The sequence below is a fragment of the Pristis pectinata genome, chromosome 13 (genome assembly GCF_009764475.1).
Source record: "Pristis pectinata isolate sPriPec2 chromosome 13, sPriPec2.1.pri, whole genome shotgun sequence".
NCBI classification, from domain to species: domain Eukaryota; kingdom Metazoa; phylum Chordata; class Chondrichthyes; order Rhinopristiformes; family Pristidae; genus Pristis; species Pristis pectinata.
Genome location: NC_067417.1, coordinates 16,012,321 through 16,035,626, shown reverse-complemented (window position 1 = coordinate 16,035,626; position 23,306 = coordinate 16,012,321). Strand labels below are relative to the sequence as shown.

The following is a 23,306-nucleotide window of genomic DNA, read 5'->3' as shown; positions in this document are numbered from 1 at the left end:
CTGGGATAGTTTTGGGGGCCCCAAATACTAAGAATCCAATACTTAAATGAGGCCCCATCTGTATGTTTTAATGACCATCTAAATTTAACAGCTATGAGCCATATTCCCCAAGACCAACAGCTAAAGGGAGGTGACTAGCCAGATCCAGTATGTAGGATGGAACAGGAGTAGTTCCTTGGGCACTCAATCAAATCTGCTGACATCAACTTTTTTTCCCACTACCTTCACATAATATGTGCAATCAGTTTCCTCCCTGTGATCTTCACACCTCTATGTGGTCTCAACACCTCTCTGTGGTCTCAACACCTCTCCTTCACTAATGTTCTCTGACCCCCACACACCACCATGCTTCGATCCCCTTGAGTTGCTGGGAACTGTCCTCAGCTGCCCTGGCCTTCACCACTGGCTATACTATCCAGTAGCCAGGCATCAGTTTAACTTCTAGTTGACAAACCAAACAAAAAAAATACAAATTAAGTCATACTGGTTCTGATGGTGTTTCTGCATTGGAACTGTAATGAGGTTGATACTGTTGAAAGGAATATGGTTGCAGCTTCAATCTGCTTGAATAGGCAACCCATACCTCTTCTATCCTACATTGCTGAGGCAATATCATGCTGTCTTAATAAAATACATGTAATAAATGAAATTTGATATTTAAGCAGCTATTTACAGTTTAAATCTGGAAACCATAGTTAACAGTAAACATAGGCTTAAGGCAGTTGGTGTCGGTAATGAGGTGCCATGGTGTAAGGATCATTTTTACTATTAGTTGCTATTTACTTGGCCATAATGAAAAGGCAATATTTTCTCTCCCTAAACAAGGCAGCAGGGTCATTTATCAAACTATTTTGAAAACCATTATATCTTGTTGATTTCATATCATGACGAAAATGGGGGAAATTTTGCTGTGTTCCTGCAAGGTACAGATGGCATTCTTGTATTAATTGCTTTAACATGACTATGAGCTTTCTGAGCATTTTCATACTTTGGTGTAATAGATTTCATTGCTTGTTAGGCATTCAAATGTCCATCATGTAATAATTAAATTATGGCCCAGCATCTATGCCTGGGTGTGATGCCTTGTATTTGCCCAGGAAAAGAGTAAGTTGGTTTATTATTGTCACTTGCACAGTGAAAAACTTGTTTCACATACTATTCATACAGATCAATTCATTACACAATGCATTGAGGTAGTACAAGGTAAATAATAACAGAGTGCAGAATAAAGTGTTACAGTTACAGAGAAAGTGCAGAGCAGGTATACAGTAAAGTGCAAGGTCATAGCGAGGTAGATTGTGAGGTCAAGAGTCCATCTTATGGTACTAGTCCTATAACATAGAGATGGAAGCTGTCCTTGAGCCTGGTGGTGCATGCTTTCAGGCTTTTGTATCTTCTGCCCAATGGGAGGGGGGAGAAGAGAGAATGTCCGGGGTTGGTGGGCTCTTTGATTATGTTGGCTGCTTTACCAAGGTAGCAAGAAGTGTAGTCAGAGTCCATGGAGGGGAGGCTGGTTTCCGTGATGTGCCGAGGTGTGTCCACAACTCTCTGCAGTTTCTGGCAGTCATGGGCAGAGCAGTTGCCGGCAGTCACGGGCAGAGCAGTTGCCATACCAAGCTGTGATGCATCAGATAGGATTCTTAACTCCTGCTTCAAGTGTGGGCAGGGAATATCTTCTGTTCTGTATTTATCCAACGTGGCATTCCTCCACCAGGTTAGGCACCTATTAGGTCACTAGAACATGGGGCAACACAGTGGCACAGCTCATGGAACTGCTGCCTTACAGCTTCAGGGACCCAGGTGCAATCTGTGTGGAATTTCAGGTGCTGTCTGTGTGGAATTTGCACATGCTCCATATAACCACGTGGATTTCCTCCAGATCCTCCGGTTTCTTCCTACATTCCAATGACGTGCAAGTTGGTAAATTAATTGGCCATTGTAAATTGCCCCTAGTGTGTAGATGAGTGGTAGAATCTGGAGGGAGTTGATGGCAATATGGGGAGAATAAAATGGGATCAGTGGAGAATTAGTGTAGATGGATGTTTGACAGTCAGCACTGATTTGGAGGGCAAAATGGTCTGTTTCTGTACTGTGTGATTCTATGGCACATGAGTTCTTAAAATGCATATTTATATATAATGTCTTGCAGAACGATAGGAGGTCCCAGAGGGCTTGCCAGGTAATGAAGGAGGGCTTGGTGATGCGGTTATTGCAATGCCAGCAGGCCACATGCTGCTCAGAATAACCTCATTGTTGCCTTTATCACAGCCTTCAACCCGACCTCCCCCCACCCCCCACCCCCCCCACCACCACCCCCTTCCAACCTCCCAGCTTTGCTGAAGGTTACCTCACGCCTTCATTATCAAACATCTAAGGAAATTACTTCCCACCCAACAACTGGAATGCTGAAACAGGAAAGTGGCACAAAAGAGTAATATTTTTGCAGTTAATATACAAGCAGAAATGTTCTGTCCATTAGCCATATCACCTCGGGACAGGAGTGGAAGAAAGTTTAATTAGTTCAGCACAACATCATGGGCCAAAGGTCTTGTTCCTGTGCTCCACTGTGTTCTATGTTCGATGTTAAGTCACTCTCAACCCAACTAAGAAGGAGTGGATGTCCAATATCAGTGTCCAGCAATCAGAGCTTGGAGCATCCTGGGGACTCTCCACTGTGGACCCTGTCTTCCCCATTTGTTTCTGCTCACTTATAATGTGTGAGTCACCATCCATCAGCTCCATTAATCCCAATGAAAGGTGACTACATGAGCCAGTACATCCTCAAAGGAAATAACCTCCTTGAGAGAACTATCAGAGACAATTTGCACAAGCTAGACTACTTTCTGCAGGGTACACGATATCCTGTAGGAAAACAAAGACTTGAATGATTTCTGCCAAAGTAAGAACCTAACATTATACTGCACATAATCACCTCTTAAGCATCTGCACTCTTCCATCTGACAATATTGGCAATTCAGTGAATGACTTGTATGTTACAGCTTGTAGGAACAAGTGCAGTTTTGCTCTTAATTTACTGTATCCTGACAGGGAAAAGATTGATAAGCTTTTGACTTTTCTCATAGAGATATGGTTGCAGGGATGGGAATTGAACATCCACAGGGATATTCAATATTTAGTATAAACAGGCAAAAAGGAAAGGAAGTGTTGTTAATAAGGGAAGAAATCAATGTGATGATGCGGAAGGGCATTAGCTCAGAAAATCATGATATGGAATCTGCATGGGTGGAACTAAGAAACACGAAGGAGCAGAAAATGTGGCTGATGTCATCAATAAGCCCCCCAACAGGGATGGTGATATAGAATTAAACAGGAAATTGGAGACACAAGCAATCATAGCACAATTATTATCATGGGTGTTTTTAGTCTACAAGTTCATTGGTCAAGCCAAATTTCTAATAATATTGTGGAGGAAGAAATTCTGGAGTGCGTAATTTACTTTTTTAGACCAATTCATTGATGAACTAACCAGAGAACAAGCTAAAACAATAACAGAAAATGCTGAAATACTCAGCAATTTAGCCTGCATCTGTGGAAAGAGAAACATAGTCAACATTTTGGGTCGCAGACCCTTCATCAGGTTTTCAGAGAAAAAGCTATGATAGAGTGGGTATTTTGCGATGAGAAAGGAATAATTAACAATCTCCTTGTACATGATCCATAAGGGACAGCTGCCATAATATGATAGAATACTTCATTAAAATGGAGAGTGAAGTCATAGAATCAGAAACAAGTGTCAATTGTGAAAGTTGCCAAACAACATACCTCTTACTTCCATTAAATCAGGATGACTCATGAACAGAGACAGTAGATTTTCTATGTTTACAGTCTTTAATCAAACTCTAATAGTTTCTCTGGCAATCATATTTTCTGGATCCATACCTAGCATTGAATTAATATGAACATATCAGCCATCTGCTGATCTCCAGGTTAATAAGTACTTTTACATCTACGTTTACTTAGTATTTCAGCAGAGCACAATGTTGATCCTTTCATAAGCACTCTGCAGTAAATTCCCTCTGAAATCTTGCACAACCTTCTGCCAGGAATTACTACTGTGAACAACTCATTTCCACACAAAAACATCACTGACTTCTGAGCCTTTTCCCAAAATGGCTTTTATCAGCTTAATGGCAGGACTCTTAGCAGTGTGGAGGAACAGAAGGATCTTGGGGTCCACGTCCATAGATCCCTCAAGGTTGCCACGCAGTTTGATAGGGTTGTTAAGAAGGCGTATGGTGTGTTGGCCTTCATTAGTCAGGGTATTGATTTCAAGAGCTGCAAGGTAATGTTGCAGCTCTATAAAACTCTGGTTAGACCACAATTGGAGTATTGTCTTCAATTCTGGTCACCTCATTATAGGAGAGATGCAGAAGCTTTAGAGAGGGTGCAGAAGAGATTTACCAGGATGTTGCCTGGATTGGAGAGCATGTCTTATGAGGATAGGTTGAGCGAGCTAGGGCTTTTCTCTTTGGAGCGAGGAAAGATGGGAGGTGACTTGATAGAGGTGTACAAGATGATAAGAGGCATAGATCAAGTGGACAGTCAGAGACTTTTTCCCAGGGCAAAAATGGCTAACACAAGGGGGCATAATTTTGTGACTGGAGGAAGGTATAAGGGGGATGTCAGAGGTAAGTTTTTTCCCCATAGAGAGTGGTGGGTGCATGGAACACGCTGTCAGCAGAGGTTGTGAGGGCAGATACATGAGGGACATTTAAGAGACTTTTAGATAAGTGTATGAATGATAGAAAAATGGAGGGCTATGTGGGAGGGAAAGGTTAGATAGACCTTAAAGTAAGATAAAACGTTGGCACAACATCGTGGGCCAAAGGGCCTGTACTGTGCTGTATTTTTCCATGTTCTGTTTCTGTTATCTTGATGTGTGCTTTTCCCTTTTTATTTTTGTTCCTGTTGTTTAAATATCAGAAGATATAGTTGCCTAGCTCTGTTTGTGGACCACGTTCCTATATCCCTGCTTTTTCAGAGATGCCTATTTGTATATCTTTTTCTTTGACATTTAAAATGTATTTTTGTAAGACGCTGTTTACACTTCTTGCTGCCTCAGGAAAGCAGCCAACATAATCAAAGACCTCTCCCACCCTGGTCTTTCTCTGTTCTTTCCCCTCCCATCAGGCGGGAGGTACAAAAGCTTGAGGACACATGAGACTAGGCTCAAGGACAGCATCTATCCTGCTGTTACAAGAATCTTGGACGGACCTGTTATATGCTAAAGATGAACTCTTGATCTCTCATCATGATTCTACCTCATATTGGTCCTTGTACTTTATTTGTTTACCTGGACCGGACAGAACCAAAGGTGACCTGAGGAAAAAGATCTAAGCCTGGAACACACTGCCTGAAAACGTAGCATAAGCAGATTCAATGTGACCTTCAAAAAAGAAATTGGATAGCAAATTGAACAAAACAATTTTTGTTCTGGGAATAGAGCTAGGAAATTGGATAAGGTTGCTTTTTACGAAAGTTGGAACAGACTTAATGGGCCAAATAGCCTCCTTCTGTGCTGTTGGAATTCTATTAACTGTAAGAAACTATCCTTTTATTGTGTATAACTCATTAAGTCTGTGACCATGGGAAATGGCCGGTACAGTTAGTCACAGCTGGTGAGAAGATTCATACCTCTGAAATGTAAGAGAAGAAATTCCTTTCACTGGATTCCATGTTCCTGCTGGTACATTAGCAATGACTCAATTAATATAGCTCCTCTAGTGCAGCTAAACCATCTCAAAGAAGAGAATTATCAAACAATCAAGATGAGGGAAGATGGCCAAAAATTTGGTCAAAGCAATAATTTTTATATGAAAAACAGGTAAAAAGGCAGAATGGTTTTGGGAAGGAACTCCAGAGCCAAGGGTCTTGCCCATTGATGGCACAGACACCAGTTGCAGAGCAATGAAATTTGGGATGAGCAAGAAGCTAGAATGAGTAGCCATGGGAGATGATTGCAGAGCTGGGGAGAGATGAGGCTGTGGAATTATTTGAAAGCAAGGATGAGAATTTTGGAATTGAGGTTCTGTTCACATGTGAGCATGCTCAGGTCAGAAAGCATGGGGCAATAGATAAACAGGATTCGGTGCAGGCACGAGCATGGGAAGCAGAGTTCCAGAGGACCTCCAGTTTGCAGACAATAAAACATGGAAGGCTGGCCAGGGATGTGCTACACTGATCAAGCCTAGAGGTAGCAAAGGCATGAATGTGTTTTCCAGCAGTACATGAGCTGGGAGCAGTCAGAATCAAATTACATTACAGTGTTAGAAATAAGGTAAGTCCTGTGATATTACAGGAGTGTAGTCCAAAACCCAAATCGGTGTCAAGCATGACATCAAGTTTGTTAACAGTCTGGTTCAGCTTCAGGGAGCAGCCAAGAGAGGGGCGAGATCAGGGGCCATGGAACAGTTTGTGACTGAAGACAGTGACTTCAGTCTTCCCAGTATTTAGTTGGAGGAAATTTCTGCTCACCCAGTACGGGACATTGGACATAAAGTCTGACCAATTAGGAACAAAGAACACAAGGTAATTCTTTGTAAGCAAGAATGCACAAGGATTATCTGCAGTGTGGAAAATCAAAGATTAACTGCAGATGTTGAAAATCTGAAATAAAAGTGGAAATTGCTGACAACACACAGCAGATCAGGCAGCAATTGTGGAGCGATAAACAGAGTTAACATTTCCAGTTAAGTACCTGGTTGAGAAATGCAGTGTTGTTCATTTCACTGCAAACCGGATTAACTTGTTATCTACCTGAGGGGAGGAGGAAGTGGAACAGAGGTACCATCTGAGAACAACATATGCACAGACACTATATGAACTGTTCAACCTTACACAATGCATTGTTCCCATGTTTCAAAAGTACAGCTCATTCATTAACTACAAATGTGGAAAATGTGGCAATGCCATCAAAATATATTTTCTGCTTTACATCCAACAGCAGGAGCTTGGTGCTGACGTGAACATACTTTTTCCAATTCCCACCACAACCCTCATTCTCGAATTACAGACTCACCTGGCGGCTGTCCAAACCTGAAGCTGTCCTTTCACAGCATTGCTGTCTAATTCGAACTTAATCAGATCCTCTAACCATGTACAGGATGTCCATGAGTTATGGACACCGAATTTACGAAATATGAACAAGCTCCCATAATATCATTAAGTTCAAAACTTCAAAGTACCTATGTACATTCGTTCCTACGAAATGGCAGAACTAGTTTCCCCTCCCTCTCCATTTTTAGTAATTGTTCTTTCTTATCAGTATTATGTGCTTTTGATGCCATTCATTACAATACTGTGGAGGTATGGTTACCATATTGCATGATTTTTACGTTCTTTCTGACTTATCAGTTCCACCACCTAGTCCACCTGATTCCATTTCGTTAGCATTCTCCACCTGGCTTGACAGCTGCTGAAAGTTCCACCCATGGCCTTTCATTTTTCACCTTCCACATAGATATAAGTTTATACAAAACTCTGCTGCCTATATCCTATCTTCCACTGAGTCTCTGTTACCTATTGCCCTTCACTGGCACCCAGTCTGGCCATGCCTCAGTAGTAAAATTCTCTTTCTTGATTTCAACTCCTTCCAGTCCTCAGCCACTTTCACCTTCGTAACGTCCTACAGAGTGAAATCATAGAATCAGAAACAAGTGTCAATTGTGAAACAATATACCTCTTACTTCCTGTAAATCAGGATGACTCATGAACAGAGATAGTAGAGTTTCTTTGCTTACAACCTTTAATCAAACTCTAATACAGTTGCTCTTGTGATCCCCTCTCTGCATCTTTCCATCTCCACCAGTTCAACGGTTTGAGGCAGATGAGAAGGTGGAGAAGCGTGTGAGCGAATAAAATGATATGATATTAGGATTAGATGAAATAGGGTGGAGGAGATGTACATATATCGTGAACGACATGGTGCACAGAAGTCAGCATCAGGCAAAAAAAAGGGAAGGTTATGTCAGACATCACGTGGTTAACACTTGCAAGAGTATAAAGGATAATCTAGAGTTCTCTGGAACAGAGGAGGCTGAAGGAAGACTTAACTGAAGTGCATAAAATTATGTGGGGACTGGAAAAAAGCAAATAGGATGACCTATTGACCTTAGCAGAGGGGTCAAAGACTTAAAATAATTGGAAGAAGGATTAGAGGGAAGACGAGCAAAATCTGTTTCACCCAAAGAATGGATGGGATATGGAACTCACTGTATGAAAGTGTTAGAAGCAGAAACCGTCATTACATTTAAATAGTACTTCCATGTCTAGTTGAAGAGTTGTGATTGAGAGGGCTATGGACCAAGTGCTGAAAGATGGAATTAGGTTGGGAAGCTCTTTTATTGACCAACACAGATGGGCTGCTTTTGATTGCAAATATTTGATGATTTCTATGATTCTATAAATTCTGTCTAACCCTTAACATAGTCCCAGGCAATCTGTGAAAATCAAAAAACTGCAGATGCTGGAAATCTGAAACAAAAACAGGAATTGCTGGAAGCACTCAGCAGATCAGGCAACATCATTGGAAAGAGAAACAGAAATAATGTTTTCAGTCGAAGATCCATCATCCAGTTCTGATGAACATTTATAGACCAGAATCTCTGTTTCTCTTTCCAAAGATGCTGTCTGATCTGCTGAGTGTTTTCAGCATTTTTGTTTTCATCCCAGAAAATCTAATTAATTTTATCTATATCTCAAGTTCTCCCAGACAAATCTCTGACAAAAAAAAATCAACAAAACTTTGTGTCACTCTAACACAAAGTTAAATTTCCATGCTATTAGTTTTGGCATGTATCCTTCCCCTTCATTTTAGACGGGAGTCTGCATAGAAATCCCTCTATGCAGGGATCCTTATGGGCATCAGTGGAGAACTGGAGTGAAGGTTTGGTACAGACGTATGGCAGGCGTTGCTGAGCCATTTTCTTGGGCCAGATAAATATAGCTACTAAATAATCTGAGATGCTCTATGAGGAAGGCTGCTCAGGCTACTTAGCCTCTTTTCATTGGCCATGTCCAAATTGCATACCTTTGAAGTACACGCAACAGCAATAATACACTTTATATTACACTTACTATATAGTGAAATGTGCTAATGATGCTAAGGCTTTTCACAAAATTGTTATCAAACAAAATATGACACGCCATATAAGGAGACATTAGGGAATGTGAGATGAGTTTAAGAGGAAAGAAAGACAGAGTGGTCTAAGGAGGGTAGTGCAGTTTGTGTCTTGGCAACTGAAAATATGTCTACCAGTGGTGGATAGTTTAAAAGCAGGGAGGCTTAAGATTCCTGAATTTGAGGAACACAGACATTTCAAGGGTTGTAGGGATAAAGTTCATTGCAGAGACAATGAGGGACGAACCACTGAAGGATTTGAACACAATGATGAAAATTACAAAAAAATCAATGCATTGGTTAAACTTGTGCCAACGCATGTTAGAAAGCACACAGGTGATCTCAAGTTTACAGTGTGTCTACAAAGGCTTCTGATATTACTGGGCACAATGGGACATCACTGTCCAGTCAGCAGATAATAATATGATCTTGCTTCAATGCAAGCCTTTTCGAATTTTATTAGAATCATCGAATCAGTCCACCTTATTCATGCTGACCAGGATGCTTATCGAGCTAATTAGGTGAGTATCCCTCTGTACCTTTCCTATCCAAGTACCTGTCCAAATGCTTTTTAAATGCTTAATTGTATCTGCCTCTACCACCACCACTGACAACCCATTCCAGAATAAACACCCCCTCTGTGTAAAAGCTTACCCCCCAGATCTCCTTTAAATCTCTCCCCTTAAAGCTGTGCCCTCTAGATCTAGACTCCCCTGCCCTACTATCTACACTATCTACTCCCACCATAATTTTATAAACCTCTGTATGGTCCCCCCTCAGCCTCCCACATTCCAGTGAGAATAGCCCTGGCCTATCTTATCTCTCCTTACAACTACAGCACTTCATTCCAGGCAACATCCTGGTGTACTTCCTTCCTGTAGTGTGTTGACCAGAACTGTTGCACAATACTCCCAAGTGCGATCTAACTGAGCTTTTGTATAGCTGCAACATGGCATTCCAACTCTCCTACTCAATGACTTGCTCTATGAAAGTAATCATACCACATAAATGCCTTCTTCACTACTTTATCCACGTGTATCGCCACTTTCAGCAGGCTATGGATTTGCAACTAGAGGTCTCTTTGTACATCAACATTCCTAAGGTCCTTGCCATTTACTCTATGTGCCTTACCAGAATTTGACCAACAATCATGAGCAGCCTGCCTCTGGACTTCCAGTCTGATTTGCTACTGTACCCCAAACTGAGGTATAACTGGATCAGGAGCCAACACTGGGGTGATTAATGGGTAAGGCATGTTACAACTTCCAGCTGCCTATTTAGACTTGCAGACCTGCTTTAACAGGTTAGTGTAACTAAGGCTAAAACAAAGTTACATCAACCAAAAATATCTTCCACGCTTCTCTCTCAGTTTCTTTAAAGCTTGAAAACGTTTGCTCACTATAAATTTAAAATGTTTGCAGATGATGAATATCTAACTTGAAAGGAGAAAGTGCGGGAACACTCGGGCAGCGCACTCCAAGAGACACGGTGTTCTGGATCAATGACTGGGATAGGTCAGAGATAAACGGGCTTCAAGGTGCAGAGGAAGGGTGGCAGGTAGGGGACGAGACAACAGAAGTGCTAATGTAGCAGATCCGAGGGACCATTTGACAGAAATGCACTAGATAAGATTTCTTTATTAGTCACATGTACATCGAAACACACAGTGAAATGTATCTTTTATGTGGAGTGTTACGGGGGCAGCCTGCAAGTGTCGCCACGTTTCCGGCACCAACATAGCATGGCCCACAAATTCCTAACCCGTACGTCTTTGGAATGTGGGAGGAAACTGGAGCACCTGGAGGAAACCCACGTAGACACAAGGAGAACGTACAAACTCCTTACAGACAGGGGCAGGAATTGAACCTGGGTCGCTGACGCTGTAATAGCTTTACACTAACCGCTACACTACAGTCCCACCCCTTTACAACATGTAACCCTTTTATTCTTGCTTCTGCCCTCTTTCTTTCCAGTCCAGATGAAGGGTCTCAGCTGCAAACATCGACTATTCATTTCCCTCCATAGATGCTGCCTGACCTGCTGACTTCCTCCAGCAGTTTTTGTGAGTTGCTCTAGATTTCCAACATCGGCAGTCTTTCTTATGTCAACATGTAACCCCACCCGTCTTCCACGCCTTCAGTTCGTTCGGCCCTTCCCCATTTTGCCTGCACCTTGACACCCATTTATTACTAATTCCCTCATGGACAAAACACTAACTGGGGTTTTTCTCTCTGCAGAAGCCGCCAGACCCGCTGAGAATCTCTGCCAGCTTCGGATTTTGTTTGCTATACACGTGGATACGTGAAATAATCTTAAAGCACAACCTTTATTTAAGAGAAACGCTTCTCTGAATGTACACCTGGCAATGGTTTGGTTACCTGAGCCTCTGGGGGAGGAGCAGAGAAGTTCACAGCAGGAAGCTCCTTCACTTATTTAATGGCAGGACAGTCCCAGCACAATCCACAGCCCAACTTTTCTCGCGGTGGTTTTCACCGCAGTATATCCCTAATTGTACTTTCCCGCGATTAAATTAATGTTGGTGAGAGAGAAATGTCACTATGGCGCAAAAGGCATTTCCCACCCTCTTCCAGAAAGTTTCTCTCGTCTTCGCCCGGAGGAATTACCAGAAGGTCTTGGAGGACGAGGTGAGGGTTCGTACTTTAAGTCCGCGGGGCTAAGCGAAGTCACTGACCAACTGTCCCCACAAACTGGCTTTCCATTTCCAGAACCGCCGCCTTTTCTCCAACCAGTGCAAACCCTTCCTTCTCATAAAGTTTGAGATATATATCACTGCACTTTGAAAAGGTTCAATCCTTGTACGTTTTTTGAAGTCCGAAGTGCTGCTCTTTAAATTTGATTTTTAACAAAAAAAAAGTTGGAGGAAGTTTTGAATGTAGAATAATAGCGGGCTAGCAGTTTCGATGGTCGGACAGCCTTCTGCGCTGTGTGCTTCTTTGAACAGATAACTAAAATTCTATTTTATATGCAACGTGATTTAGTAGCCATTCATGGTGCTTGCATGTAAGTTAATTACAACCTAAGTATTGCAAAAGTCAATATTGCGTTCAATAGGAGCCACTAATTTCTACCACTTTTCTTTTAATTTTGTTTTTGTTCTTTATCCAAATTATCACAGCACCACTGCTTTATTTGCAACTTTCATGGTAATTGGTACCATACACTGATAGAAGATTGGATAAAGATGATTTCCCCATTTTAAGAACTTGTATTAATATGTCTGTTAAGCACAAGGCGTAGCATTGCGCGAGACTTTACTACCATGTTAAAAATCTTGACTTTAAAGAATTATTCACGCGTTATTTTTGCTTCTGGTGTGTGTGTGGGCCCATCTGTGACACACGGTGGTCAAATGAGTTTCAAACCACTCCAGCGGTGCGAACAGTTAAGTTTTAAAAATATTAATACATGTCCCCCTGAAACAATGCATCCTCTGGAATAGCACTCTTTTGATTATATGCACTTGTACGAATCCATGTCAATGAAAGCTATGCTTGTACTTCCAATGATTAGGACCTTTTACAATGTGCCTGATGTGAATTATGTTTCTTTATCTTTTTCATCCCTATGCTTCCTAATTCCTAATTGGTTTGCCAATATGTTTACAGGTCACATGCATTAGTCTATAATTTACTAAATGGTGTTTAGTATGAAGAGAATTGGTTTATTATTGTCACTTGTACCAAGGTACAGTGAAAAACCTGTCTTGCATACTGTTCATACAGATCAATTCATTACACAGTGTGTTGAGGTAGTACAAGGTAAAACAATAGCAGAATAAAGTGTAATAGTTACAGAGAGAGTGCAATGCAGGTAGACAAATAAGGTGCAAGGTTATAACGAGGTACCATTGTGAGGTCAAGAGTCCATCTTTATACAATTAACACAATCAAAGTGATTCAGTCAATACAATGATTAAAGAAAATCTGATTTCTCATGAGAACTTTGAAACAATTTCAACACAATCAAATTGCCTATCTTAGACAATCAGTCCTCAGTTTAAATGTACATTCAGAATCCCGGCGAGCTCTAGCTGCCTGGTGAAAAGCAAAATAAAATAGATAAAATAAATAAAAATGCTGGAAACACTCAGCAGGTCAGGAAAGAGAAACAGTTTATGTTTTAGGTCCAGAACCCTCCATCAGAACTCTTTGATTTTATTTCAAATTTCCAGCAAATGCAGTTTTGTGATTTTTTTTTTTTGTTTTCATTTTTCTAGTTGGAGAATTTGGTTATATTTCTGTGGCTTTTGTGGAAATTTAGCCAGTATGAAGCACACATTTTAAACCCAGAGAATAAAACAATTGTTGTATATTTAATTGAAAGTGTAAATGGAATTGTGTCATAGTCATAGAGTAATACAGCACAGAAACAGGCCTTTCACCCGAAATTGTCTTTGCTAACCAAGATGCCTCATCCCATTTGGTTCATATCCCTCTTAACATTTCCATGTACCTGTCCAAGTGTCTTATAAATGTTGTTACTGTACCTACTTCAACCACTTCATCTGGCAGCTCGTTCCATATATGCACCACCCTCTGCGTGAAGAAGTTGCCCTCAGATCCCTCTTAAATCTTTCCCCTCTCACCTATGCCTCTAGTTTTTGACTCCCTTTCCTTGGGAAAAAGACTGTGTGCGTTCACCCTATTTATGCCCCTCATGACCTCTATAGAGTCACCCCTCAGTCTCCTACACTCCAAGAAAGAAAGTCCTAGTGTGCCCAACCTCTCCTCATAACTCAGGCCCTTGCGTCCTGTCAAGGTTCTCATTAATGTGCTCTCAAGACCTCGTGGAAAATATAACAAGCTAACAATGGCCATGCTACTATTTATTATCCTGGTTAAGAATCCTAGCTCTCAAACTCCTAACTCTTTTAGAAGCATGGGGGAAAAAAAATGGCTTGAGAAATAAAAGACTGCAGATGCTGGAATCCAGATGAAAAACACAATGATGCTGGAGGAACTCAGCAGGCCAGGCAACATCTGTGGAGAAAAGCAGGTGGTCAATGTTTTGGGTCAGGACCCTTACTCAGGACTGAAGATAGGAAAAGGGGAAGCCTAGTATATAGGAGGGAAAAGCAGAGCCGTGATAGGTGGACAAAAGAGGGGAGGTGGGGTGGGCACAAGGTGATGATGGGTAGATGCAGGTAAGAGATAGTGATAGGCAGGTGTGGTGGGGGGGGGTGCAGATCCACTGGGGGATGGGTCAAAGGTAAGGGAGGGGAAGGTAGGGGGAAAAAAGAGGCTAGGGAAGTAGAGAAGAAGCAAGGTGAGGGGAGGAGTTCATGGGGAAGCGGGGGGAAGGGGGGAATTACCTAAAGTGGGAGAATTCAATGTTCATGCCGTCAGGCTGTAAGGTTCCAAGACACAAAATGAGGTGCTGTTCCTCCAGTTTGTGCTTGGAATTCTCCTGGCAGTGGAGGAGTCCAAGGACTGTCATATCAGTGATAGTGTGGGAGGGGGAGTTGAAGTGACTGGCAATGGGGAGATACAGGTCACGGTTACAGACAGAGCGCAGATATTCTGCAAAACGGTCACCTAGTCTGTGTTTGGTCTCTCCAATGTAGAGGAGGCCACACTTGGAGCACTGAATGCAGCAGATGATATTAGAGGAGGTGCAGGTGAATCTCTGTCTCACCTGAAAGGACTGTTTAGGTTCATGGATGGAGGTGATGTCGGGGCAGGTGTTGCACCTATGGTGGGGGCAGTGGAAAGTTCCCAGCATGGGAGTGGGATAGGAGAGAGGAGTGAACTAGGGAGTTGTGGAGAGAGCAGTCCATGTGAAAGGCAGAAAGGGATGGGGAGGGGAAGATATGCTTGGTAGTGGGGTCCCATTGGAGATGGTGGAAGTGGCGGAGAATGCCATGTTGGATACGTAGGCTGGTTGGATGAAATTTGAGGACAAGGGGGACCCTATTCCTGTTGGGTCTGGGAGAGGTGGGGGTGAGAGCGGAGGTGTGGGAAATGGCAGAGATACGGGTGTGAGCTCTCTCGACCACAGTCGGGAGGAAGCCCCAGTTAGAAAAGAAATTGGACCCCGCTTCTCTTGTTCCCTTTCCTAGCCTCTTTTTTTTATCCCCTACCTTTTTTTTCCCCTCTCTCCTTACCTTTGACCCATCCCCCGGTGGATCTGCTCTCCCCTCCTCCCCCGCACCTGCCTATCACTATCTCTTACCTGCATCTACCTATCACCACTTTGTGCCCACCCCACCTCCCCTCTTTTGTCTACCTATCACTGCTCTGCTTTTCCCTCCTATATATTGGGCTCCCCTTTTCCTATCTACAGCCCTGAAAGAAGGGTCCTGACCTGAAACGTTGACCACCTGCTTTTCTCCATGGATGCTGCCTGGCCTGCTGAGTTCCTCCAGCGTCATCATGTTTTTCATCAAAGAAGATGGCTTAGCAGACATAAAACAAGTGTATGCCTTCATTTGGGATGAATATTAATACTGTTTTTTTATTCTCAAGCACAATTTCCTTTATCACATCCCTAATTTATTAAATGTGTGGGATCAAGCTGAAAAATTTTCTCTTTTTTTATTTGAAAATTTTCTGCACCATTCTTCAGGTGGGCCACTTACACCAGGCCGTGTTTGCAGTGATGCATCACAGGGATGAAATGTGATTCCCAGCCATGGAGCTGCTTCTGAGAACTTGGTGTCACTTTAGTACTGTTTAAATGAAGTGGCTGAGGAAGAAATTTTGATGGGTATTGGTGTAGGGAATCTGGCTTTGGGGTAATACATACTCTTTAAACAACTAACTATTTTATTAGTGAATACCCACTTCATCGGTCACTATTTTACATCTTAACAAGAAGCAGTTTGGAAAGCACCTTGCTGAACAATTATAAAAAGAATGTGTGGTATCCAAATGGAATGATCGCCACATTAAGAAAATTTTTTCCGCAGTAATAGATTTTGCCTGCGATTCTCAAAGGTGATTCTGTTGAAAGCTGATGCCTGTTAACTAAGGTGATTTACAGACCTGCATGTTGCTGGGAAATACAGGCAGTTTCACACAGAACTGCATTTTCCTCCATGCAGGTTAGTAGGTTTGGGACTCCGTGAACTGAAGGCACAAACTTAGTAACTAAACTCTAGCAGCGATTTCCCAGTTATGTTCCACTGCTGGATCCATAACAGTGAAGTGAGGTTAGGAAGCCTGATGTCAGATTATGTGCAAGTGTGGATCTGGTGTGGGATCTGCAAATGTGTTGATTTCAATTAATGGCAATTGTAGGCTACATGGAAGACTAGGTAAGTGATATTTGCTTTAATTATTTGTGCTTTTCTTCATGGCTTTAATTGTTATGTGTTTAAATGTTTTCAATTATTTTAAGTTTTTCATTGAGTTTGATAGTTTTTAAATGTTTCATAATGTTAGAGACAAGATGTTTGTCTATACAGCAGCTACAGTATATAATTTCAATCATAACGTTGTGAGTTCATAAGCAATCTTAACAATGTCTCCATCCTAAGTGTGAATGATGTGATATTTGGACATTTTTATGCTTCCTTGTGTTTTCTGAGAACTTGTGTAGCATTGGGACATTTGAATGAGAATAATAAAAGATATGGCTCTAGGTTTTACTGCTCTGTGCAACACTTTACTGATATTATCATACGTATTGTATAAAATCAGTCTAACCATCCCAAATGGGCAGCACTGTGGGGCAGCAGGTAGTGATGCTGCCTCAGCTTCAGCGACCTGGATTTGAACCTGTATGGAGTGTGCATGTCCTCCTTGTGATCATATGGGTTCCCCAGCATGTTCCAATTCTTCCCACATCCTAGAGATGTGATGGTTCGTGGGTTAAATGGCTGCTGTAAATGACCTCTAGTGTAGGTGGGTGGTGGGAGGAGCTAATGGGTACCTGAGAGAATAGATTACAGGAAGTGGGACTGATGGGAATGCACGGAGAGCTGCCTAACACTGAATGGGCTAAATGGCCTTCTATGTCATAAAGAAATATGAGAATGTGTGAAATCTGTATTAGAAAAGCAAAAAAGACTTCAGATGTTGGAATAAAAACAGTAAATACTGAATATACTCAGCAGATCAGAAACATTGGGCAAAAAGAAACAGTTAATTGGCCATTTCTGATATAAAATAGTGGCTGGTTATCAGGAATTACTGAATCTTATGTTGAGTTTTAAGGGCTGCACAATGCCACGTCAACAGATGGAATACTGTTCTTCAAACTTGCATTAGCGACTTGTACTATTCCAATGAAGTTCAAGATGCATTCAAAAGTAGAATCTGCTTTTCCTAGTAAGCATGTTCAAGCCCTTTGGGCTCAACATTGAATTCAATAATGTCAGGTAAACAGACTTGTCTGTTTGTATCTGAACTGCCCATCATCAAATTATAATGTTATCACAATTTTTGTCTCCGTGGAGGCTGCCTTTCTGTTGGGTATTTCCAGTATTCTCTTAAATTTCTAGAAACTTTTTGTTTTATACCTCCATGGAAGAAAAAAATTGTGTTTGCATAAATAAATATTTCATGATTTCCTTTCCAACTTGCAGCCTCTTTGAAAAATTTCAGCACTGGCATTGAATACTCCACAATATTTTGGGATAGGAATTGCAGTCAAATTTTTGGGGGTCAATTTTTTAGTTGTGCATCCATGCTGGAGACATTTAACAACATGGGTATCAAAACTACTGTAAATCCTCAAGCTCAGATTGGGTTCAGATTGGCCATGATCAGGTTGGGTTTGAGCCAGGTTTTAATTTTCTGCTTGAGCAGATCTCTAACTATTATTCTGTTCAATATGTTCTCCCTAGTTTTAAAAAAAACAACTAATCATGCAATCGTAATTTGAAAAGGTGACGGTTTAATGAGAAAAATTACATATTTGTTCTGCAAAGATTTTTTAAATTATCATGACTGTTTGCATGTTCTATATAATTCTTGTCTTAAGTTATCTGCTGTATGTCCAATAAACAAAGTATGTTATAGATATTGACACAAGAATTAATTTGCTGGAAAGAAATTAGTTCATTTTGTAGTTAGATGTAAAAACATGGAAAACAAAAACAATTTTTTGTTGGATGACCTCAGAGTAGGTAGTTAAATAATTTAGGCATATAATGTAGTGGAAATTTTGATTGACAGCTAACAATGTGACACAAAGGAGACCTTGGAGGACTGAGATCTGTGCATATCAACTAAATTGGCTTTGGTTGAATTATATCCTGGTTAGTATCCTTGAAATAAGCATGTTCAGCTGGTTTATCAATGACCTTCTCCTAGTCACAGGACCAGGAGGGGGCTGAAGGTTCAAAGTAGAGTTTATTGTCACGTGCACAAGGACATGTATGCACAGGTACAATGAAAAATTTGCTTGCAGCATCATCACAAGCACATAGCATAGCAGATAGCATGGTTGTACACTGTCAGCTCCATTCACATATTCTAATGGAACAAAAACATGCAAGCCAACAGCAGGACCCAGACCACGCACGGATTAATACTACTGAATGGAAATAACATCTGAGCTATGTAAGTGCCTGGCAGTGAACCCTCTAATAAGGAAATATACGATTACTTCTCCCACTTGTCAACAATATCGCCATTGCCATCAATTTCCTTCAGGTGTTGAGTGGAGTGAGTGGTGATGTTCATTGGCAGGACTGAATGGTGGTGGTAGTCACTATTACCCAGAAATTTAATGTTATGGTCACAAGAGTGGAATAAAGACTCTAAAAGGAATAGCAAAAGAAATATTCATACCATGAAGAGAAAGTTACGCAGTAACTGTTGTGATCTGGAGTGGCTAGCCACTCTGGAGATACTATAAGGACTTCTACCAGCAGATGGACCTGTGCAGGAGTAAACAGAAATTGGTTCTGAAGTTTTGCATCTGCTGGGCTATTGCAGTTAGTACAATTAAGTAATGGTTTATACAACTGAATACATAGGACTCAAAGTCCAGTTTCTGTTAAACCTCTGGCTCCTCCTTTGGTTACACCTGCGAAAACTTACCATAGCACATTTATACCTCCAGTATATCCACTTAATATTCACATTGAATGATTGTTACTCCCTAATCAATGAAGGAAGGAAATTTATTTATCCACCTTCAATGGTGGATAAATAACACCAATGTTTTGGATACAATAGAAGGTTGCTATGCTGGATAATTGAAGGTTGCCAATATTTGAAGGTATGATTCACTCTAGGATATGAGGTGAGATTCTTCTCTGCAGGGTAGTAGTGAAGCAATCCCATGGCTTGCTAAATAAACAAAATATTTAACCTGGATTGAGATCACAGAATTTGATCAAGAATACATCTTTTAAGAAATGCCTTTTATTGTGTGAGGTGGATCCAAGGTAGAAATTCCCAAAAAGGATTGGTGTTTCAAAGGAAACAAAATAAATACTGATTTGAAATAGGATTGGAGGTCTTATAAGTGGGTGCAGGCTAAGTTGAGTCAGTACAGAGAAGGAAGTGTACAGCCATGTCTAGAGGATGGGTGATGTCGCTAAATTATAGGAGTGTCAATACAGTTGAATGCTCTGTCATTTTGATTTCCTTGTGTAGAAGAGAATATTTATGCAGACATCCTCAAAATTAAATAGGAGAGGTTTTTGTGTGTGTGTAATCTGTGTTTGACATGATCTGTGGAAGGTGGTGTGGTAAAATGAAAAACAATCAATGATTCCCCTGTTGCAACAGTTACCAATGGCTGGCTGTAACTAAAGTATTAAAAGAAGCATCTATCTCTGTATGCACTATTTGTTTTTCCCAGGAGTTACTGAAACTGTGAAACAGCAAGACATCAATGTAGAAGGTAGCCCCAAGGATTAATCGGGTGCAGTTAAACGGGCAGCTTTGCAAAACAATCAGGGTATGCTTCAGCCGAGCAAGACAATGGGGAGTGTTCATTTGCCCCATCAGACAAGATCCCAGGGCTTTGAGTTCGTTACAAACCTTTCTCTGCTACACACTCGTGGACCCAGCCACCCTCTTGAAGATCGGAATTTTTATCTGTTTATTAACAGTGGAATTTTTCTGCAATAATGACTGATGAGACTCTCAAACAACTGGAAGTTTTAGCAAAAGTGTGGAATCGTTTGTTATGCTAGGACCAAAGAGGGCACAAAGATGCGCCCCACAAGGGAGTCCTTCGGAGCTTCTCCATGGGTTGGTTCACAGCCAATGCCTTGCAACTGTCAAGCCGCTTCATGTCTTGCTGAAGTACCCCAGGGCTTCCCTTCAGTGCAACATTGCTAAGTACTGGATGCCGATAAGTATCATGGAGAACTGCATGCAAACGTGAGCTCGATTTTTTTGTCAGTGTAGTGTTATGTGAGAGAGTTTCATTTTTGGCCTTGTTTCTTTTAATTTGGGTTAGATTAGATTTGTGGTTAGAGCTACATTTACCTTGTGTTTAGTTGTTTTTGGTTGTGTTAAATAAAGTTACTCAAACTTTTTGTGAAATTGTGGTATCTTTCATTACTGATTCTGTTGTTCGAAAGGAACCCAAAAGAACCAAAGTCCTGTTTTAATAAAGGTGGGCCAAATAAGTGTTTCATATTCTTCAATGACTTTGTGTATCCAGATTTTAAAAAATGGCAGATTTGAGAGTCTGACAGCTAAAAGCAGATCCTGCAAAATCTACAGATGTTACAGATCAGATATAAAACCACGTAATTAGAAAAAATAGGAAGCATCTTAAACTAAATAAGAGAAAATTGTTACAAAGATGTAGCAAAGCAAAGAACAGACTCCGGCTAGAGAAAAAAGTATTAATACTATGTTTTTTAGAAAAAAACTGGCAGGGACAGAGTTTGGGTCTAAGTCAATAGATAAGGCTAGAGGTAACAAAAAATAATTTTTAAAAAAAGACAAAACTGTGTTTGAATGCATGTAGTATTCAATACACAACAAATGAAATGAGAGCAGTAAGAGATAAATAAGTAAGATTTGATATGGAGACTTGGCTGCAGGATGACAGATTGGAACCTGGGTACTGAAGGGTGTAGGAAGGACAGAAACTTAGAAAAGGTGGAGCAGTGGATGAAGATGCAGAAATTTAACAAGGTCCCATAAGTGACAATAACAATATTTTAAAAAAATATACAAGATACTGATTAAGATTACTGTACAATATCTTTTTAATACATAATCTCATACTAGAAAAACATTTTAATATTTACACTACCTAGAAACAATGATTTTTTTTTTGTTCTATGTAAGCACAGCCTGCATTGAGAGAGCTCCCACGCTGCACTGTATTGATGGGTTTAGACATGGGTTCCCAGTGGAAGATAGCACCCAGGGTCAGCTGGAAGACACATCATGGCCCAAGGGCAGGTGGACATTGATTTCAATGCAGCAGAAGATCTGTTCTGCTACCAAGTATCCATGGATGCTCTTTCAAAGTATTTTTTTTTCTTCCATGAGAAAAACAAAATCACTAATGCCTTCCAGACTCAATACCAAACTCTCTCCAACTTTAGGACTCTCAACCTTTTCTGTCTGTATCAGAACTGGCCATCTCTGCCTGTCATCATTTCTGCTCAGATTTTCTCTTTCTATTACATCCTTGCTATTAGTGAAACATAACAGAGATAAAGAACTTAATGTGCTTCTAACTGTTACATTAACCAATTTGGTCCAACTTTATTGGAGCTATTCCCTTTGTTATAAAGTCATAGAGTACTAAAGCATGGAAACAGGCCCTTTGGCCCAACTTCTCCATACCAAACTAAGGTGACCAAATCTAGTCCATTTGCCTGCATTTGGTCCTATATCCCTCTAAACCTTTCCTATCCATGTACCTGTCCAAATGTCTTCTAAATGTCATAATTAAATCTGCCTCAACAACTTCCTTTGGCAGCTCGTTCCGTATGCCCACAACCCCGTGTGTATATTAAACAAAAAAAGTTGCCCCTCGGGTCCCTTTTAAATCTTTCCCCTCTCACCTTAAACCTATGCCCTCTAGTTTTAGCTCTTTTTAGCTTTTTTCCATGCATCCCTCCCCCACCTCTCTGCTACTGAAAATGACTTGTGTTCTCTTTTCTAGTTCTGACAAAGGCACTCGGACCTGAAACATTAACTGGTTTTCCTTCCACAGATGTTGCCAGTGTTTTCAGCACTTTCTATTTTTATTTCAGATTTCCAGCATCGACAGTTTTTAATTTTCAGTAAAACTCCTCTTTCTTTTTATATAGGTCACATGCAGAGGAAGAATATACTGTATATTTCTATTCAATGCTGGTTTTGACTGTCACTGTTATATTTGGGCTGCATATTCACAATGATGGTAAAATGAGCCAAAAAAACTGCAGCAGTTTTGTGTAAAAATAAAAGCTGCATTTAAGCTGTATTTTGGCAGCATATCCTAGTCTATTCTAGCAAAGTAATTAACATATTTGAAGTGTTTCTTTTTCTTTCAACATGATTTTCTGTAAACTATTAGAAAGCTGACATAAATCGTGCAAATTGCAAATTTTACCATAGACAATATGATGCCCACAAACATTTGCAGTATTCACTGGAGTGTTTTGTTCACTAGCAGATGGACACAGAGCTCCAGGAACTAAAAGTTAACAGCAAAAAAGAACCAATCCATCCAGTATCTTCCAAGGAAGCCAGCACAAGGCATTTAGATGAGTTAGTAAGTGATCTTCAGGTAAGAATGAGATGCCATCATCAATTTTCAGTAGAGTACTATTTGTACTTTCAGTGCAGTATATGTGGGCAAATATTTTTGTTACCTTAGAATGGATGCCTGAAATTGCTGTTTGCTTATTAGGAAAAATTATGAACGATTCCAACCTCAAATTGCTGAAATAAAATAGAAATTTAGATTACTTGGATCATATTGGTCTTGGGTCTTAAGTTTTATTTATGAGTAAGCCGTACTAGCTGAACCTTTGCAGTCACTGTTGACTTGAAGGTAAGTGTCGGCTTAATTCCCTCTCAACCTGTAGCTCACTTGTATATCCCAGGTGGAATCGATAACATTTGCATTTTGGATTGGATGTCCTATATTTAAATTGTAAATTCTCTGCCCTGTGCAAGGCCATATTTTCCATATAATTTGCCCCACCTAAAAAGATCAAATCTCGAATGGGTTCTCAACTGAGTAACTCGGATGGTGTTTATAAGGACATAAAAACGCAAGCAGC

The 23,306-nt window shown here is 40.7% G+C and overlaps 1 protein-coding gene across 3 annotated transcripts in view; it reads left to right on the top strand.

Moving 5' to 3' along the window:
- Positions 1 to 11,529: 11,529 nt before the first annotated feature.
- Positions 11,530 to 23,306, top strand: part of LOC127577087 (calcium-transporting ATPase type 2C member 2-like) — a 59,566-nt gene continuing 47,789 nt past the window's right edge. Inside the window, exons 1-2 of one of the 3 annotated variants that reach the window (XR_007957319.1) lie at positions 11,530 to 11,784; positions 22,691 to 22,807. Coding sequence is in view for 2 of the 3 variants with exons in the window: in XM_052027958.1 (XP_051883918.1) it covers positions 11,698 to 11,784; positions 22,691 to 22,807 (204 nt within the window). In the remaining variant the exon portion in view is untranslated. The remainder of the gene's footprint in view (positions 11,785 to 22,690; positions 22,808 to 23,306) is intronic. The other 2 variants (XM_052027958.1, XM_052027959.1) reach the window with 2 other exon arrangements.